This window comes from Peromyscus leucopus, chromosome 14, assembly GCF_004664715.2.
Source record: "Peromyscus leucopus breed LL Stock chromosome 14, UCI_PerLeu_2.1, whole genome shotgun sequence".
Lineage (NCBI taxonomy): Eukaryota > Metazoa > Chordata > Mammalia > Rodentia > Cricetidae > Peromyscus > Peromyscus leucopus.
Genome location: NC_051075.1, coordinates 3656099 through 3669265, shown reverse-complemented (window position 1 = coordinate 3669265; position 13167 = coordinate 3656099). Strand labels below are relative to the sequence as shown.

Genomic DNA, 13167 nt, shown 5'->3' with positions numbered 1-13167 from the left:
AGTGAACGAGTATCAGAGATGCTGTCCTCTTGTCCTTCACTCTGGCTCCAGTGATCATTTCTCTAAGAGGCACACAGAAGCGAAATGGCACAACGTCTTCTGGCTTGTGGACAGCGTTCCTCTCTAAGTAGACCTCTTGGTTTGAAAGTCCTCCAAGTTCTGCATGTTGTTTTTGAGAACAGTTGGTACATACCTAATCTATTTGTGAATTGAGACAGAATTTTATCATTATTTTTAAGTCTAGTTTCCTTGGAGCTTAAGGGAAAGGTCTTATTTTCCAAAAGAAGAATATTACGTTTATTTAAAAGAAAATGGGGGGGGAAAAGACAGGCTTGCACTGAGTAAAATCTGTCTTAAAATTTGAGACAGATTTTTTTTTTAATGATGAGCTGCTTGAGGGTTGTTTTACAGAACAGTTGCATCAAGACACCCATGCTTGCTAGTTTGTCCACAGTGGCAGAAAGCCGTCAGTAATCAAAAGTAGGTTTATTCCTTACGACCATTTTTAGTTCATGGTTCTCAAATGAAGATTTTTGTGGGCAAATGAAGGATTTTGTTGGGAGTATTTAAATGATAGAATTTTAGATATTATAATGAAAAGCACTCATGCTGGTACTGTATTTATAGCATTGGAACCAAGCAATATAACTTTCAGAGCAATGAGCTTAATGTGTTAATATGATGAAATTAGCAATATAACTTTCAAACAGTATTTAATGAATTTATAGCATGTATCAATAGATTATGTGATTTTGTCATAAAATGTAAAACACTGAAACTATGGATTGCGTCTAACCCTGGGAGGTATAGATAAAAATCAAAGAGTTTAGTTGAATTCCTTACTTGAAGACAAGCTATTTGGACCATTTGCCATAGTTCTTGGAAGAATACTTATGTGAGCATGTGTCTGTCATGAGTGACCACATCCCAGTATGGTCATGAACTGCTGTGGCTTCTCAGAATCTGAACAATGGCTTAGGAAGACTTAAGGGCCCCGCCACAGATGAGCAAGAACACAGGTTAGAGGGAGAAGAGATGCTGTGTAGCCTCTGTCTTCATCTCAGCTGGAGTCCCCACCAGAGTGACTCACCTGGTATCAGATGGACAGCACACAGTGTTTTACAGATGGGGACGCGGCAGAGATTCACACAGGCTCGTGCATTTCTCTGTCACACAGATGTTTCATCTCCTGTTCTCTAGCCAGCAAGGCAACAGGCTGACTTTGCTGGGGGATCACCTCCAGATGTTCAACTAAAGAGAGACCCTGCCACCCCACTGAGAGTAAGCAGACATCTCACCACATCTGTGGCCACTCAGCGGCAGTGCAAATTAGAAAGGGTTAGCTGTACCGTCTTCGTAATGGTTGTATTTGGAGTTCAAAAACACATAGAAAACAGCATAATCTGAATACTTACAAATAGTACGAAGTAACTGTTCATTTTAAAAATCTGAAATAAGTCAAAACTGGCAGGCAGAATTTCTCTGTGACTTTGTTTGTAGATTTTCCTTGCTGATGTTAATTGCTAATTTTTCCACTCTGGCAAATGTGAGTGTTTAAATGAAAACAGCTTCAGTCAGATACCTAAACTAAAATAAGAAATGAAAGTTAACCCCCTCTATACATTTATATCTCATGAAACTGGCTTCAAGATGTCCCATTTGTCTGATTATGTGTCGTAAATGTTCTCAGAGAGCACCTGCATTCCTCAGATGAAAAAGTAGAAGACATTGATCAGGCACACCGTACTTTACACCGTAGTCTGAGGATGAAAGTATGGAAGTTTTGCTACTAAGCATTAAGTTTGCAGATATTTGTGGTGCTCCAGCTAGGTGCCATGCAGTGTATGAGGTGCTTGGTTATAAAATGGTGAAAGACATCCACCCTGTGATTGGTGACATTTGAATTCCAGTAAGAAACAAAAATAACTATAATTGTTAACAAAAATAACAACATAATGCAGGACCATAATATGAGCTTGATGTATATATATATATATATATATATATATATATATATATATATATATATTAGTGAAATGGTAATACAATTAAATTCTTTAAGGAACCAGATCAAGCCTGTAGTTGTGAGGAGGTAAAAAGGACAGAATCTGTCAAGGTCTCATGAAAGACCCAGCATGGCATATTCATGTTTACAAGATGGGCAGAGGCCAGGGAATCTGGAGCCCAGAAATGGTAGTTTACAATGCACTGCAAGAAATCATGTGGGCCAGTTCATGAAACACTTGTGGAGATTTGGATGTTATTGTAAACATGGTGGGGAGCTATCTGACGTTCTATGCTGAGAACTGATGTTACCTAACATAGTTGGAAAGGATTATTGGAGCTGCAATGTTGAAAAGATTCAGCACTAAAAGAAAGCCAGAGTTGAGCATCTCGTAGCTCAGGGGAAAGTGATAACGCATACCACTACAGGAGTGGCAGTGGGGATGGAGAACTGTGTCAGCACACAAGGTCCACGCTGAGATTGCTGTGGGCTTGTTCACTGATGCAATGGAAATGCAAGGGAGACACGGTAAAGTTTAGGTTCATAGTTCATGGAGTCGGGTGTTGGTGCTTACTCAGTGAGAAAACTCAGGCGAATGACTGTTTGGGTGGATGGAATAGAGATTATCTGGTGCTACTGGAAAGTTTATGATGCCTTTTAGATATTTTCTCGCTAAGTGCTCTTGGGAAAGTGTTAGATATGTGTTCGGAGTGTACCAGAGCCAGTGGAGCTGTTGACACTGCTCAACTACCATCACAACGTCACCGCTTTAGAAGAGAATGTAGACAGGAAGAACATAAAACGTTCTCTTTTAAAGTCACACATTCTCCCTTTATGTTCACGGGGATGGCACTGTTTCTTTTGAGTAGAGATTCCTTCTTCATAAAATAAGAGTTTGGGGATGTGATTAGCATTTTTCAACTCCAACATTTCGTACATATATGATTTCCACTCATAAACTGCTGTTCTGTCAGGAAGCATTTATTTTACAAACCCTGGTGGAATTCTGGTCTGGGAAAAAGACCATTTGCCATGTGACTTTATGACCAAGTAATGGCAGCATTGTTCACTCTGAGCACTTTTAACCGTCTCATCCTGCTCATACCGCAGAAGAAGAGATGAAGTCAGGGCCTCCCTGTAACAAGGAGTGTTGCTTCTCAGCTGCACACTGAAAAGTGTAGCTCCAATGCCATGTATGTGTCGTTGTCAGTGGATTTGTAAATACTAAGTCAATTGGATTCCTGGACTAGATGAGGTGATCTCTAGGGGTTTCCATGATCTTATAAACATATTAAAAGGTCAAATTTCAGAAAAATTTCTGTTAAAAGTACATATTATGTTCTCTGAACACTCAGAGTCATATCTGAGTTTACTTTAACATACTTAGCAGTGATGAGAAATTCTATTCTAGTAAATAATACTGTTCTCCAGCACTAGTGAGCACAGCGTCTTCCTTTCCAAGGTGGTGTTATTTTCATCTCGTTTGATTTCATCACTCTACCTTCCCTGACACCTGTCAATCTCCTGTTTAAACGGCCATGGAGGTGGGGGTGCCGGCAGGTAGGAGAAAGATGACTCAGTGGGTGACAGTACGTGGTATTCTTCCAGAGGACCAGGCTCAGTTTCCAGCACCTGTGCCATGCTTGGCCACCTCACATACATGTGTGGCTCCAGCTCCGAGGACCCAGCCCAGTGCCTTCTACTGTCACCCATGCGTATGCCATGCTCATCATTGTGGGTTTTTTTTTAACTCTTTTACTCTTTGGGGGGCCACCACCCAGCTCCTAAATAATTACACAAAGACTTGTTATTACTTATAAACACCCAGCCTTAGCTTGACTTGTTTCTAGCCAGCTTTTCTTAAATTATCCCAACTACCTTTTGTCTCTGGGCTTTTATCTTTCTCTGTTCTCTATACCTTTCTTTACTTCTTACTCCATGGCTTGCTGTGTAGCTTGGTGTCTGGTCCTGATGTCCTCTCTCCTTCTCCTTTTGTTGTCCCAGATCTCACCTCGTCGTATCTATTCCCTCTACCTACCAGCCCCACCTATTTTTCCTCTCCTGCCTAGCTATTGGCTGTCCAGCTTTTTATCAGACCAATCACATGTTTTAGACAGGCAAAGTAACACAGCTTCACAGAGTTAAACAAATGCAACATAAAAGAATGCAACACATCTTTGCATCATTAAACAAATGTTCCACAGCATAAACAAATGTAACACATCTTCAACTACTATTCCACAACATGTAATGACAAACACATACATCATAAATGAAAATTTAAAAAAATATTTCTTACAATGCCCACCTGAATTTACCTCTTGCTGTAATTATTGAGCTCAACAAGGAAGATGTGAGTCAAATGGTTTGGATGAAAACCTAATTGACATAGATTTTAAAGTGAATGAAGAAAAAAAAGTGATAACACAGATGGAATTCAAGTTCTGTTGTGAAGGGAGATGTATATGGTGGAAGGAGAGGTTCTTCTGTCAGATGGATGATGTCACTGGAAACATACAGTAAGAATAGCCCAGATAAGAGGGGCAAATTATAATGAGAGTGGAAGATACCAGATACTGGAGTCCAGGACACAAGTCAAGGGCTTGGCTGAGATAGGGAACAAATGTCCTGTTAATTGTAGCAGCAAGAACACTGTTGTCGCAGCCTGTAAAGAGTCTGGAGATGTTCTTTGGGTGCTTGTATTTTCTGAGTGAAATAACAAGCAAAAGTACCAGCAAGAAGAGAAGTGAAGAGAAAGATCTGAGAAGAGAGACAGTGTGGTGAGCCAGGGACAAGGGTTGGAGCTGATTAACTGGGGAGACAGAGGAATTCAATGGGGTGTTGTTTGTGTGCAGACGAGAAAGTCACACTATAGCACATGTCCATTACAACACATACTGAAGAGAGCAGGGGAGTCAAAAGCAGTTCAGGCTGAACTTGGTCCTGCAAGGCAGGAAGCAAGCAACTGAGGCAAGTGACAGCAGTGGGGATTGGGCTGAGAGGACACCGGAGTGTTGTTGAGGAAGGGCTTCCCTTGGGACATTCTGAGAAGGACCCATGATTAGGGAGTGGGCCCAGAAAGCTGCTCAGAATCGCCCTCCATTGAGCAGGGACCTTTGCCATAACATCTGTGCTGTGGACTGTGCAGCCAGACTCTTACAAGTGGCTGCCACTTCCCTTGGCCACGAACCCCATATGCATTGTTATTTTTTATCTGTTATCCATGTGAAGCTGTTACTGGCAATGTTGTTTAAACACCTGTATGAGGTTCTGCTTGGCCAGTGCCTTTGCTCCCCTTTTTCAGCATTTCCTGACAGGCCCGCATCTCCCATTCTCCAGTGAAGCTGTGGTATCAAGAGGAGATTTTCCATGGTTCACTGAGCTTCTGTTCAGAAGACAACGTCAGTCGTCTTCTTGTAAATATTTCTTTTGAAGGCCCTTTGAGCTGCTTCTCCTTTTCTCAAGTCAGTCTTTTCTCCTCATGAAACTCCTCTAGTATATCTTGGCTATGTAGTCCAGGGTAAGTGATGTCGATGATTACAACAGACCTGCCTGCTGTCATCTCTCTGGAGAATAGTTTTCTTAACTCCACTGTTTCCACTGAAAAATGACTTTTTTTTTTTTAACTTTTTTTTTCTCATTTTCTATGGTCCTGCATGTTCTTTCTCCCCAAACTGCAGGACATGTGTTCCCACAGTTACGTAGCCAGAATTCAAAGCTATTGCAGTGTCTGTTCTCCAAACTCTCAGCAGTGTGCAAACAATTATGTATTTAAGACAGGAACTGCTGATTAGTGTTCAGGACTAGGACAATTGTACAGAAAATAGTTTTCTAAAATGCACTTGAAGATGTTTAAGCATGATGGGCTGAATTTTCTCCTTATGCTGACTACCCAGGAACAATAGAAATTAAGTTGTCATCACAAAGGACATGGATATTGACATTTTCTTTCTTCATTTTGATAAGGTTTTTAATTGGTATATATTTTATTGGCTTGATCATCTCTGCTGGGCTTGGAGATATGTGGGTCTTATTGTATTATAGCTCATTTCTGTATATTCTTATTCTCCACAAAATATAGTGTGAGCTATGACAGTTTTTACAAAATATTTTCAGTGTACCCACCTCCTTTTCAGCCTTCATCCCAAACAGAACACCTTCCCAGCAACTCAAGCCATCTCACTCACTCCCATGCCCACCTGCATATTCACCGTGCTATTATCACACCCAGAGCTTATTCTTTAAGGTTTTTGTTCTATATAAAAATAAAATGTTTGACACATAAAAGTGAGATCAAAATTTAACTGTCTTACTCCTTTATAATGTACTAAAACCTGGGCTTGTAGAAAGAAGGCATGCCATATTTTCCGGTCATTAGCAGGGGCTTCAACATAATTGGCACTTCATAAATAATTGTTGAAAAAAATAATGAAAACTGCCAATATACATCCAACCAGTCAGATTTAAGGGTTGCGTCATCATGTTCAGGGCTGCTTGAGATGGATGAACCACATGACATCTAAAGAGATTGCCCTTCAAAGTTTGAGGAATTTTTTATTCAAACATTCAAACATGTTTAGATTTTTAAACCTAGTTATATATGAATATGACTTAAACTAAAATTTTATAAAAAGTATAGTTTTTTTTCTGTGGCTACATTATACATATGCTGCTAACTAGGATGATTGGCAAACTAATTACACATGTATTGACTTAGCCAAACAACTAAAGTATCTAAATAATATTTCATTTGTAATCTAATTCCTTGTTTACTTCTTAATTAACAGTTTGGGTCCACTCATAAAATATTATGCCCTTCTAAAATGGTAAAGATTATTGACTTTTTCAAACTTTAGAATTCCACAATGAATATTTCTGTATTTTAGAATTTTATTTCTGAATTGCTGTTATGGTTTGATCATCTGGGTAGTAGAAAATTAGTTATAAAGCACTACTAACATTTATGTTGGAGATTTTCTAGCAGATAAGATTTGCTAAAATGTGAGTTTGAAGAGCTTCTATACTAATTTCATCCTTTCTTGAGAAAAGTATTATTTTCAATTGATTTATGTTAAGTAGCCTTGTGAAATATGTCCTTGTGAAAGTTTTGTAGCTTCCATGGACATGGTTTATTTACCTTTCCCCCGTAATGTTTCCAGCATTTTCTAGCTCAAGTTGAGTTATTTAAAATGAGAGTATAACTTGAATCTGTTACATCAAGGACTATTGACTTTTGAACCCCTGAACACTCTCTTCTAGCTGCTTTCGAAATCTATTGAACAACTGAAGCAACCAGGCAGCCACCTGGAGGAAGCAGAGGAGGAGCTGCAAGGGGACCAGTCCATGGAAGACAGAGCAACCTCTAGCGACATCAGCACTAGGAGCAGCAGCAGTGCTTGTGTGGATGACACACTGGGACACGTTGGGGCTGTGAAGGTCAAAGAGGAACCAGTGGACAGCGATGAAGATGCTCAGATTCAGGAAATGGAATGTGGGGAGCAGGCTGCTTTTATGCAACAGGTAATAGGCAAAGATTTAGCTCCAGGATTTGTAATTAAAGTCATTATTTGAACATAAATGTGTTGCAGATTTCGGTAAATGGTTATCATTTCCTATCAGTACATATCTCTGATTTTAGTGTTTAAGAATTCTAAAACAGGTAAAATGATTTTTTTTCCTATATAAAGATCACTCTATACTGATCTCTGGATGGGTATGGGTATCAAGGTTTTATTGAACCTTCACTGGTTAAAAAAAAAATACCTGTTACACTAAAATTATGCTATATAATATCCAGGTAATTAATAGGCTTTAAATCCAACTCAAAGCCCGATACAACAGTTCCTTCTAGGGAAAATGAACTCGTTTTTAGTGTTATCTGCTGAGGTCTGTGAGTACAGAATATAGTCTCCCAGCCTGATCAATGAAGCATTCTGTTAGATATGATGTTTTTTAACATATAGAATTCATTTTTCATACAACTGTACATACTGTATCATACCATAGTCTTGAACACTGTTGAAGGTAGTCTGCCCCCCGCCCCCTTTTCCTCTCTTTTTTTGTTAAGTAGAAATGTGGTTCCCATGCCCGGAGCTCTAGGTTATTGTATAGAATACAACTGAAAGTCTTATCAGTTCATGTGGTTTTAAGTCGAGGCACACACTGAGGTTCTGTTTTGAACATTACATTATGTCTGACACAGCATTGCACATTTCTTAAACCTTGTGTAATTTACTGACGTTGTGTACTGAAAAGGATCAAATGGACCTGATGCAAATGGTGAGAAGTAATGTGCAGCCCTGTGGTCCAAGCAGATGCTGTGATGTATGCACAGCTGCAGAAAATGTAGTATGATTACCACCTGATATCAGATTAAAACCAGTTTTACAAGAGGGTGACTCATGTTTATACTTGATATCATTAGAATCTCTTGCATACAGTTCCATGGTATATACCATATCATTTTGACAAAAAAAAAAATCTGAATGTTAGGTTTTACAGAAGAATCTGCTTGTGTGTGACACACCTCCACAAGGACTGTGTCCTTTGATGCTATAAAAATACAAACAACTTTGAAGGCCACAGAGATAATGTTTATTTAAGTCAGCTCTTTGTCAAGTTCCTGCTGTTCTACAGAAAAGCAATTCTGGGAAGGGACAGGAAATGTCTTGTGGAAACAGGAAGTCCAAGTGATTCATGTACTGGGGAATGTAGGTAAAAGAATCCAAGGATAGTGTTCTACTCTTTCTGTTTTTTAAGGGTGTTCTATGAATTGATTTATTGTCTAGGAAAATCACACCACAAATAGGAAAGCCCTTACGGAAGCTATTTGCCAGAACATTTCCTTCATATTCCCTTTTGATATGTTTGCCTTCTTTTATGGGTTTACTTTTGTTAAGCTAGTTAAACGTATGCTGTATTGAGACCCCTTTAATATGGATAATCCAAATTGACCTAGAATCTTCCTGAGCTTTTGAGCTTTTTTTTTTTCTATTAAAATATTTGTATTTCTTGATCCATGGTATTTTAAGGTGTAGTATCCTGTTTCAAGAAGACATAGCACTTTTGCCAAATATAGACATTGTTCAACTGTATGGTATTAGCACGTGTTGTTTACATTTTGCTGTGACATTTAAAACTATATTTCTTTTAAAATGTTTCTGCTAAAGATACATTATCCTTTTTTAAAAAGTCTCCATTTGAATTAAATTAACATAACTAGAGTTAGAAAGTTAAAAGTTTTTCCACATAATGAAAGTCCTTCTGATAATTTGACAACTCTTTCTAATAGGTAATTCTCCCTGTCATCACTGTGTTTGGATTAATCTATTCCTTCATATTAAAATGACTCTGTCACTTGTTTTGCATTAAAAATATGGCATGCCTAAGATAAAATTGTATATTTTTCCATCTCATAAATATTCATTTTCTTCAAATTCCTTTTTCAATCTCATAAAAAGGGATAGTGCATCTTTTAAAACACATTTTATTTGGGGAGGAACACGTGGCTGAGCAGACTTTTGTATAATATTACTTCAAAGATATGTGATCACAAACAAAAAAACTATTTTTTATAATGTCATTTGAGAGAACTTCTTCAGTACGTTTGGTGGACGTAATTGTTTGAATTTGATAGTCTTTGAATTTAGTCAAGAAACTACCTGGAACCAGTAAAATGAAAAGCTGGACATAACTAACCTTAGAATTAACTGATAAATGTCTCTTCTAAGATCTACTGTATTTATTATGATTTACACCCTTGGAGGTGATATCTTGTTTTGTGTTGTAAATATATTGTTTGTATGTTTCCCTTCTTGCCTTCTGTTATAAGTCTCTTCCTTTCTCAAATAAAGTTTTTTTTAAAAGATCCCTTTTCATACATTTGGCTTTGTGTAAATTTGATATATTTAATCGAATTTGAAAACTGTGCATTAGATCGCATATACAAAATCTATTTCCATTTTTTGTTGAAATAATAAAATGAAGATATTTTGAGAAGTTGCTTCTAATACCATTTAAAATAACATAAAACATTAACAATATTGAACTATTTATATCAGCCATTATCAACCAGCAGACATACGTAAAAATCGGTTGCATGCTCCATTTTCTAGTTTGGCCTTTTTAAGGATGTGTTATCCTCTTTGGTATTTAAGTTAAAATGTCATCCTCTAAATATAAAAAATATAAATAGTCCCTAATGCTATTCAACTTAAAAATTATTTTAAAACTTTAACATGGTCTGTCAAGAGCTCAACATTAGCTACAGGCATCTGCTACGAAGCCTAACAACATGACTTTGATTCCCAGGTCCCACATGGTACAAGGAAAGAACTGACTTCCCCAGACTGTCTTTTAACTGCACATCAGCTGTGGTGTGTACACACACACACACACACACACACACACACACACACACACGCGCACACACAAATAAAAGTAATTAAGAATTTTAAAATAAGCTAAATATACTCCCTTGAATATAACAAGTTCTCAACAAACATTAAAATGAATCTTTTTACAAGTATCTTAATAATCAAGTCTATTACCAAAAGATTCTGAACCACAGATAAAAGTGACAGTGAATAAATTTAAAGAGAAAAGAGTAGTTAAATGAGTCCCCCATGTATGGTGGCAGGTATTGTAATGTGTGAAGAATAGCGAGCCAGATAAAGAAAGCTTTCATGTGCACTAAGGTTTAGTGTGCGGTGATGTGAGCCAGTCCCGGAGTGTCCAGCTCATTCCTCTTCTGGTCTGTTGCCAGAAGAACTTCCTGTCTGAACTTCAGAATGTGCTACTATGTGTTTAATTAAAAGGGTTACATGTGATTTTTTTAAATGGCCTCTGGTTCATTTAATCTATTCTCTAATACTATCATGCAAGTTAGTGTTTCTATGAGTCAGAATGGTACTGCAGTAATATTACATGAGATATCATTCTGTTGGCATTGGTGAAGGTGGTAACTGAAGCCTACATGACTACTTTTCATAGAAAGCAGAAGTCTTTAAGAATTTTTATATTCATCATACTTGTGTTTGCCAAAAAGTGTTAAGCAGGACTTCAAGTACAACATATTTTAAAATCTAGTACCTGATTCATATAGATATTAATAGCATAAGTAACGTCTTTTCTCAATAATTGGAGCATGTAGTTCTAAATAATTGTGTATGGATAAAGCGAGGTATACAACTAAGGACTAAATGAATACATGATTTAAGTCTGTAATTGTAACCAGATGCAGTGAAGAACTCAGAGGAACAGGAGGACTTGGGCATTATTACTCACTTCATTATTAACTTCTCCACATCCATTTTGAAGAGGGGAGCACAGGTGGGGTGAATCAAAGAATGTAGACAAATATCAGGAAAACTCAGAATGCGCCTTTTGAGTCCAGCTAAGACTGTGTTTAAATTTTAACATGATTCTATTCGTATAAGTGCTTCCCAGCATAATAACTTCCTGGAGTCTTAGCAACTGTTTAGACAATGCAATATTTTTGTATCTCTTTTATGAAATGGATTTTACTTTTAACTATGGCAAACCTACTAAGATGCATAAAGTGTAGTTGCAAGCACCTTAAAACTGTTAACCTCGTCAATCTACCTGTACCTATCAAATTTAGTCTTTACCATAACCATTTGATGTGGGTATTGCATAGAGCACTCCTGGCAAAATCAGTCTACCTTTAATGTGAGCCCAGGCATTCTGGCACTGGAGTCTGTATCCTCAGCCCTGACTCCTCGCTGTGTGTGCGGATGCCTTTTATATATCCAAGTTGCTCACTCCCACCCACCGTATTCAGCTGCTTCTACAGGTCTTGTCTCCCTCCGCCTAGATCTCCACTTTTCCATTAATAGTAACTGATTTGAATCAGTTCTTTAAATCATTACTGAAAATGACAAATGTCGAATATTTTCCTAATTCATAGATGAGAATTTTGTGCCTGTGATATGTTTATCCATGTTTCATCGTGAAAATGTGTGTGCTTCTTCTTTCTGACTGTAGGCAGTGCTGGGATGGACTGAAACACTGTGTTCACTTGGGGTACATGCTGGAGAGGAAGGAATCCTTCCCAGTTGGTTTCAGCTGTCAACTTGTCACAGCCCAGAGCTAGCTGAAGGAATCTCAGTTGGACAGTGGGTGAATCTGTGAGGCATGGTCTTAGTTGCTAGCTGATGCAGAAAAGCCTGGTCCCCTGTCAGCAGTGGGCTGTATAGGAAAGCTAGCTCAACAGGTGTGGAGGAGCAAGGCGAGGAGCAGCATTTCTCTGTGGTTTCTGTTTGAACCTCTGTTTGAGCTTCTGCCTTGGCTTCCCTGGATGGTGGACTGAAACACACAAGTCCCTTTCCTCTCCAAGTCACTTTTGGTTGTGGTGTTTGTCACAGCAAAAGAAACCATGCCAACTTCAGTCAAGTTAGGCTGTCTGTCGGCACTTCTTGCCATCTTTTGGAGCTAAAATACAGTCCAGTGCATAAGCAAACACCGTCTCTTATCCTCTGAAATGCTGAGGCTGCACTGATAATCATGTTGACCAAAAGTGGTTCGATAAAATGTGAGACGCAAATAGAACATTTCCAGGGTTCTAGACTTCCAAGAGGGTTGTCTAGTTAAAAGGTCTATAAAAACCTTTCTGGGGGGCTGGAGAGATGGCTCAGAGGTTAAGAGCACTGACTGCTCTTCCAGAGGTCCTGAGTTCAATTCCCAGCAACCACATGGTGGCTCACAACCATCCATAATGAGATCTGGTGCCCTCTTCTGGCCTGCAGTCATATATGCTGTATACAAAATAAATAAATAAAAAATAAATCTTTAAAAAAAAAAAAAAAAAAACCTTTCTGGGGAAATTTAGACTCCAATCTCATTCCCCAGTTCTGATCCCATTGCCTAGATCTCATGTTCTGGAATCCAAATGAGTCATGTAGGCCCTTGAGGACAGTCCAACTCCCAATCAGTTTTGGAGATCATGGAGGTCCCAGACAAGCTCCTGATACGTGGTCTGATTATCATGGCTTTAACCACAAATCATCTGATTCTGAAGGTTGATAGTTCTTAGAATATAATGTCTCATTTCTTGTGTATTTTTCTCATTGTCTTCTACATGTGACTCAGGTGCAGATTATTCTCACTGCATTCACTGCTGTTATTTAATAGTGTTTGTTCTT

The 13167-nt window shown here is 38.3% G+C and overlaps 1 protein-coding gene across 23 annotated transcripts in view; it reads left to right on the top strand.

Moving 5' to 3' along the window:
• Positions 1-13167, top strand: part of Hdac9 (histone deacetylase 9) — an 848903-nt gene that overhangs the window by 527634 nt on the left and 308102 nt on the right. For 13 of the 23 annotated variants that reach the window (XM_037210966.1, XM_037210965.1, XM_037210962.1 and 10 more), the window contains one exon: positions 7265-7525. The exons of 1 other annotated variant lie outside the window; for it this stretch is intronic. In XM_037210966.1, the coding sequence (XP_037066861.1) occupies positions 7265-7525 (261 nt within the window). Of the gene's footprint in view, positions 1-7264; positions 9873-13167 lie in introns of those variants that run through there. 9 more of the 23 variants (XM_037210971.1, XM_037210970.1, XM_037210968.1 and 6 more) reach the window with 1 other exon arrangement.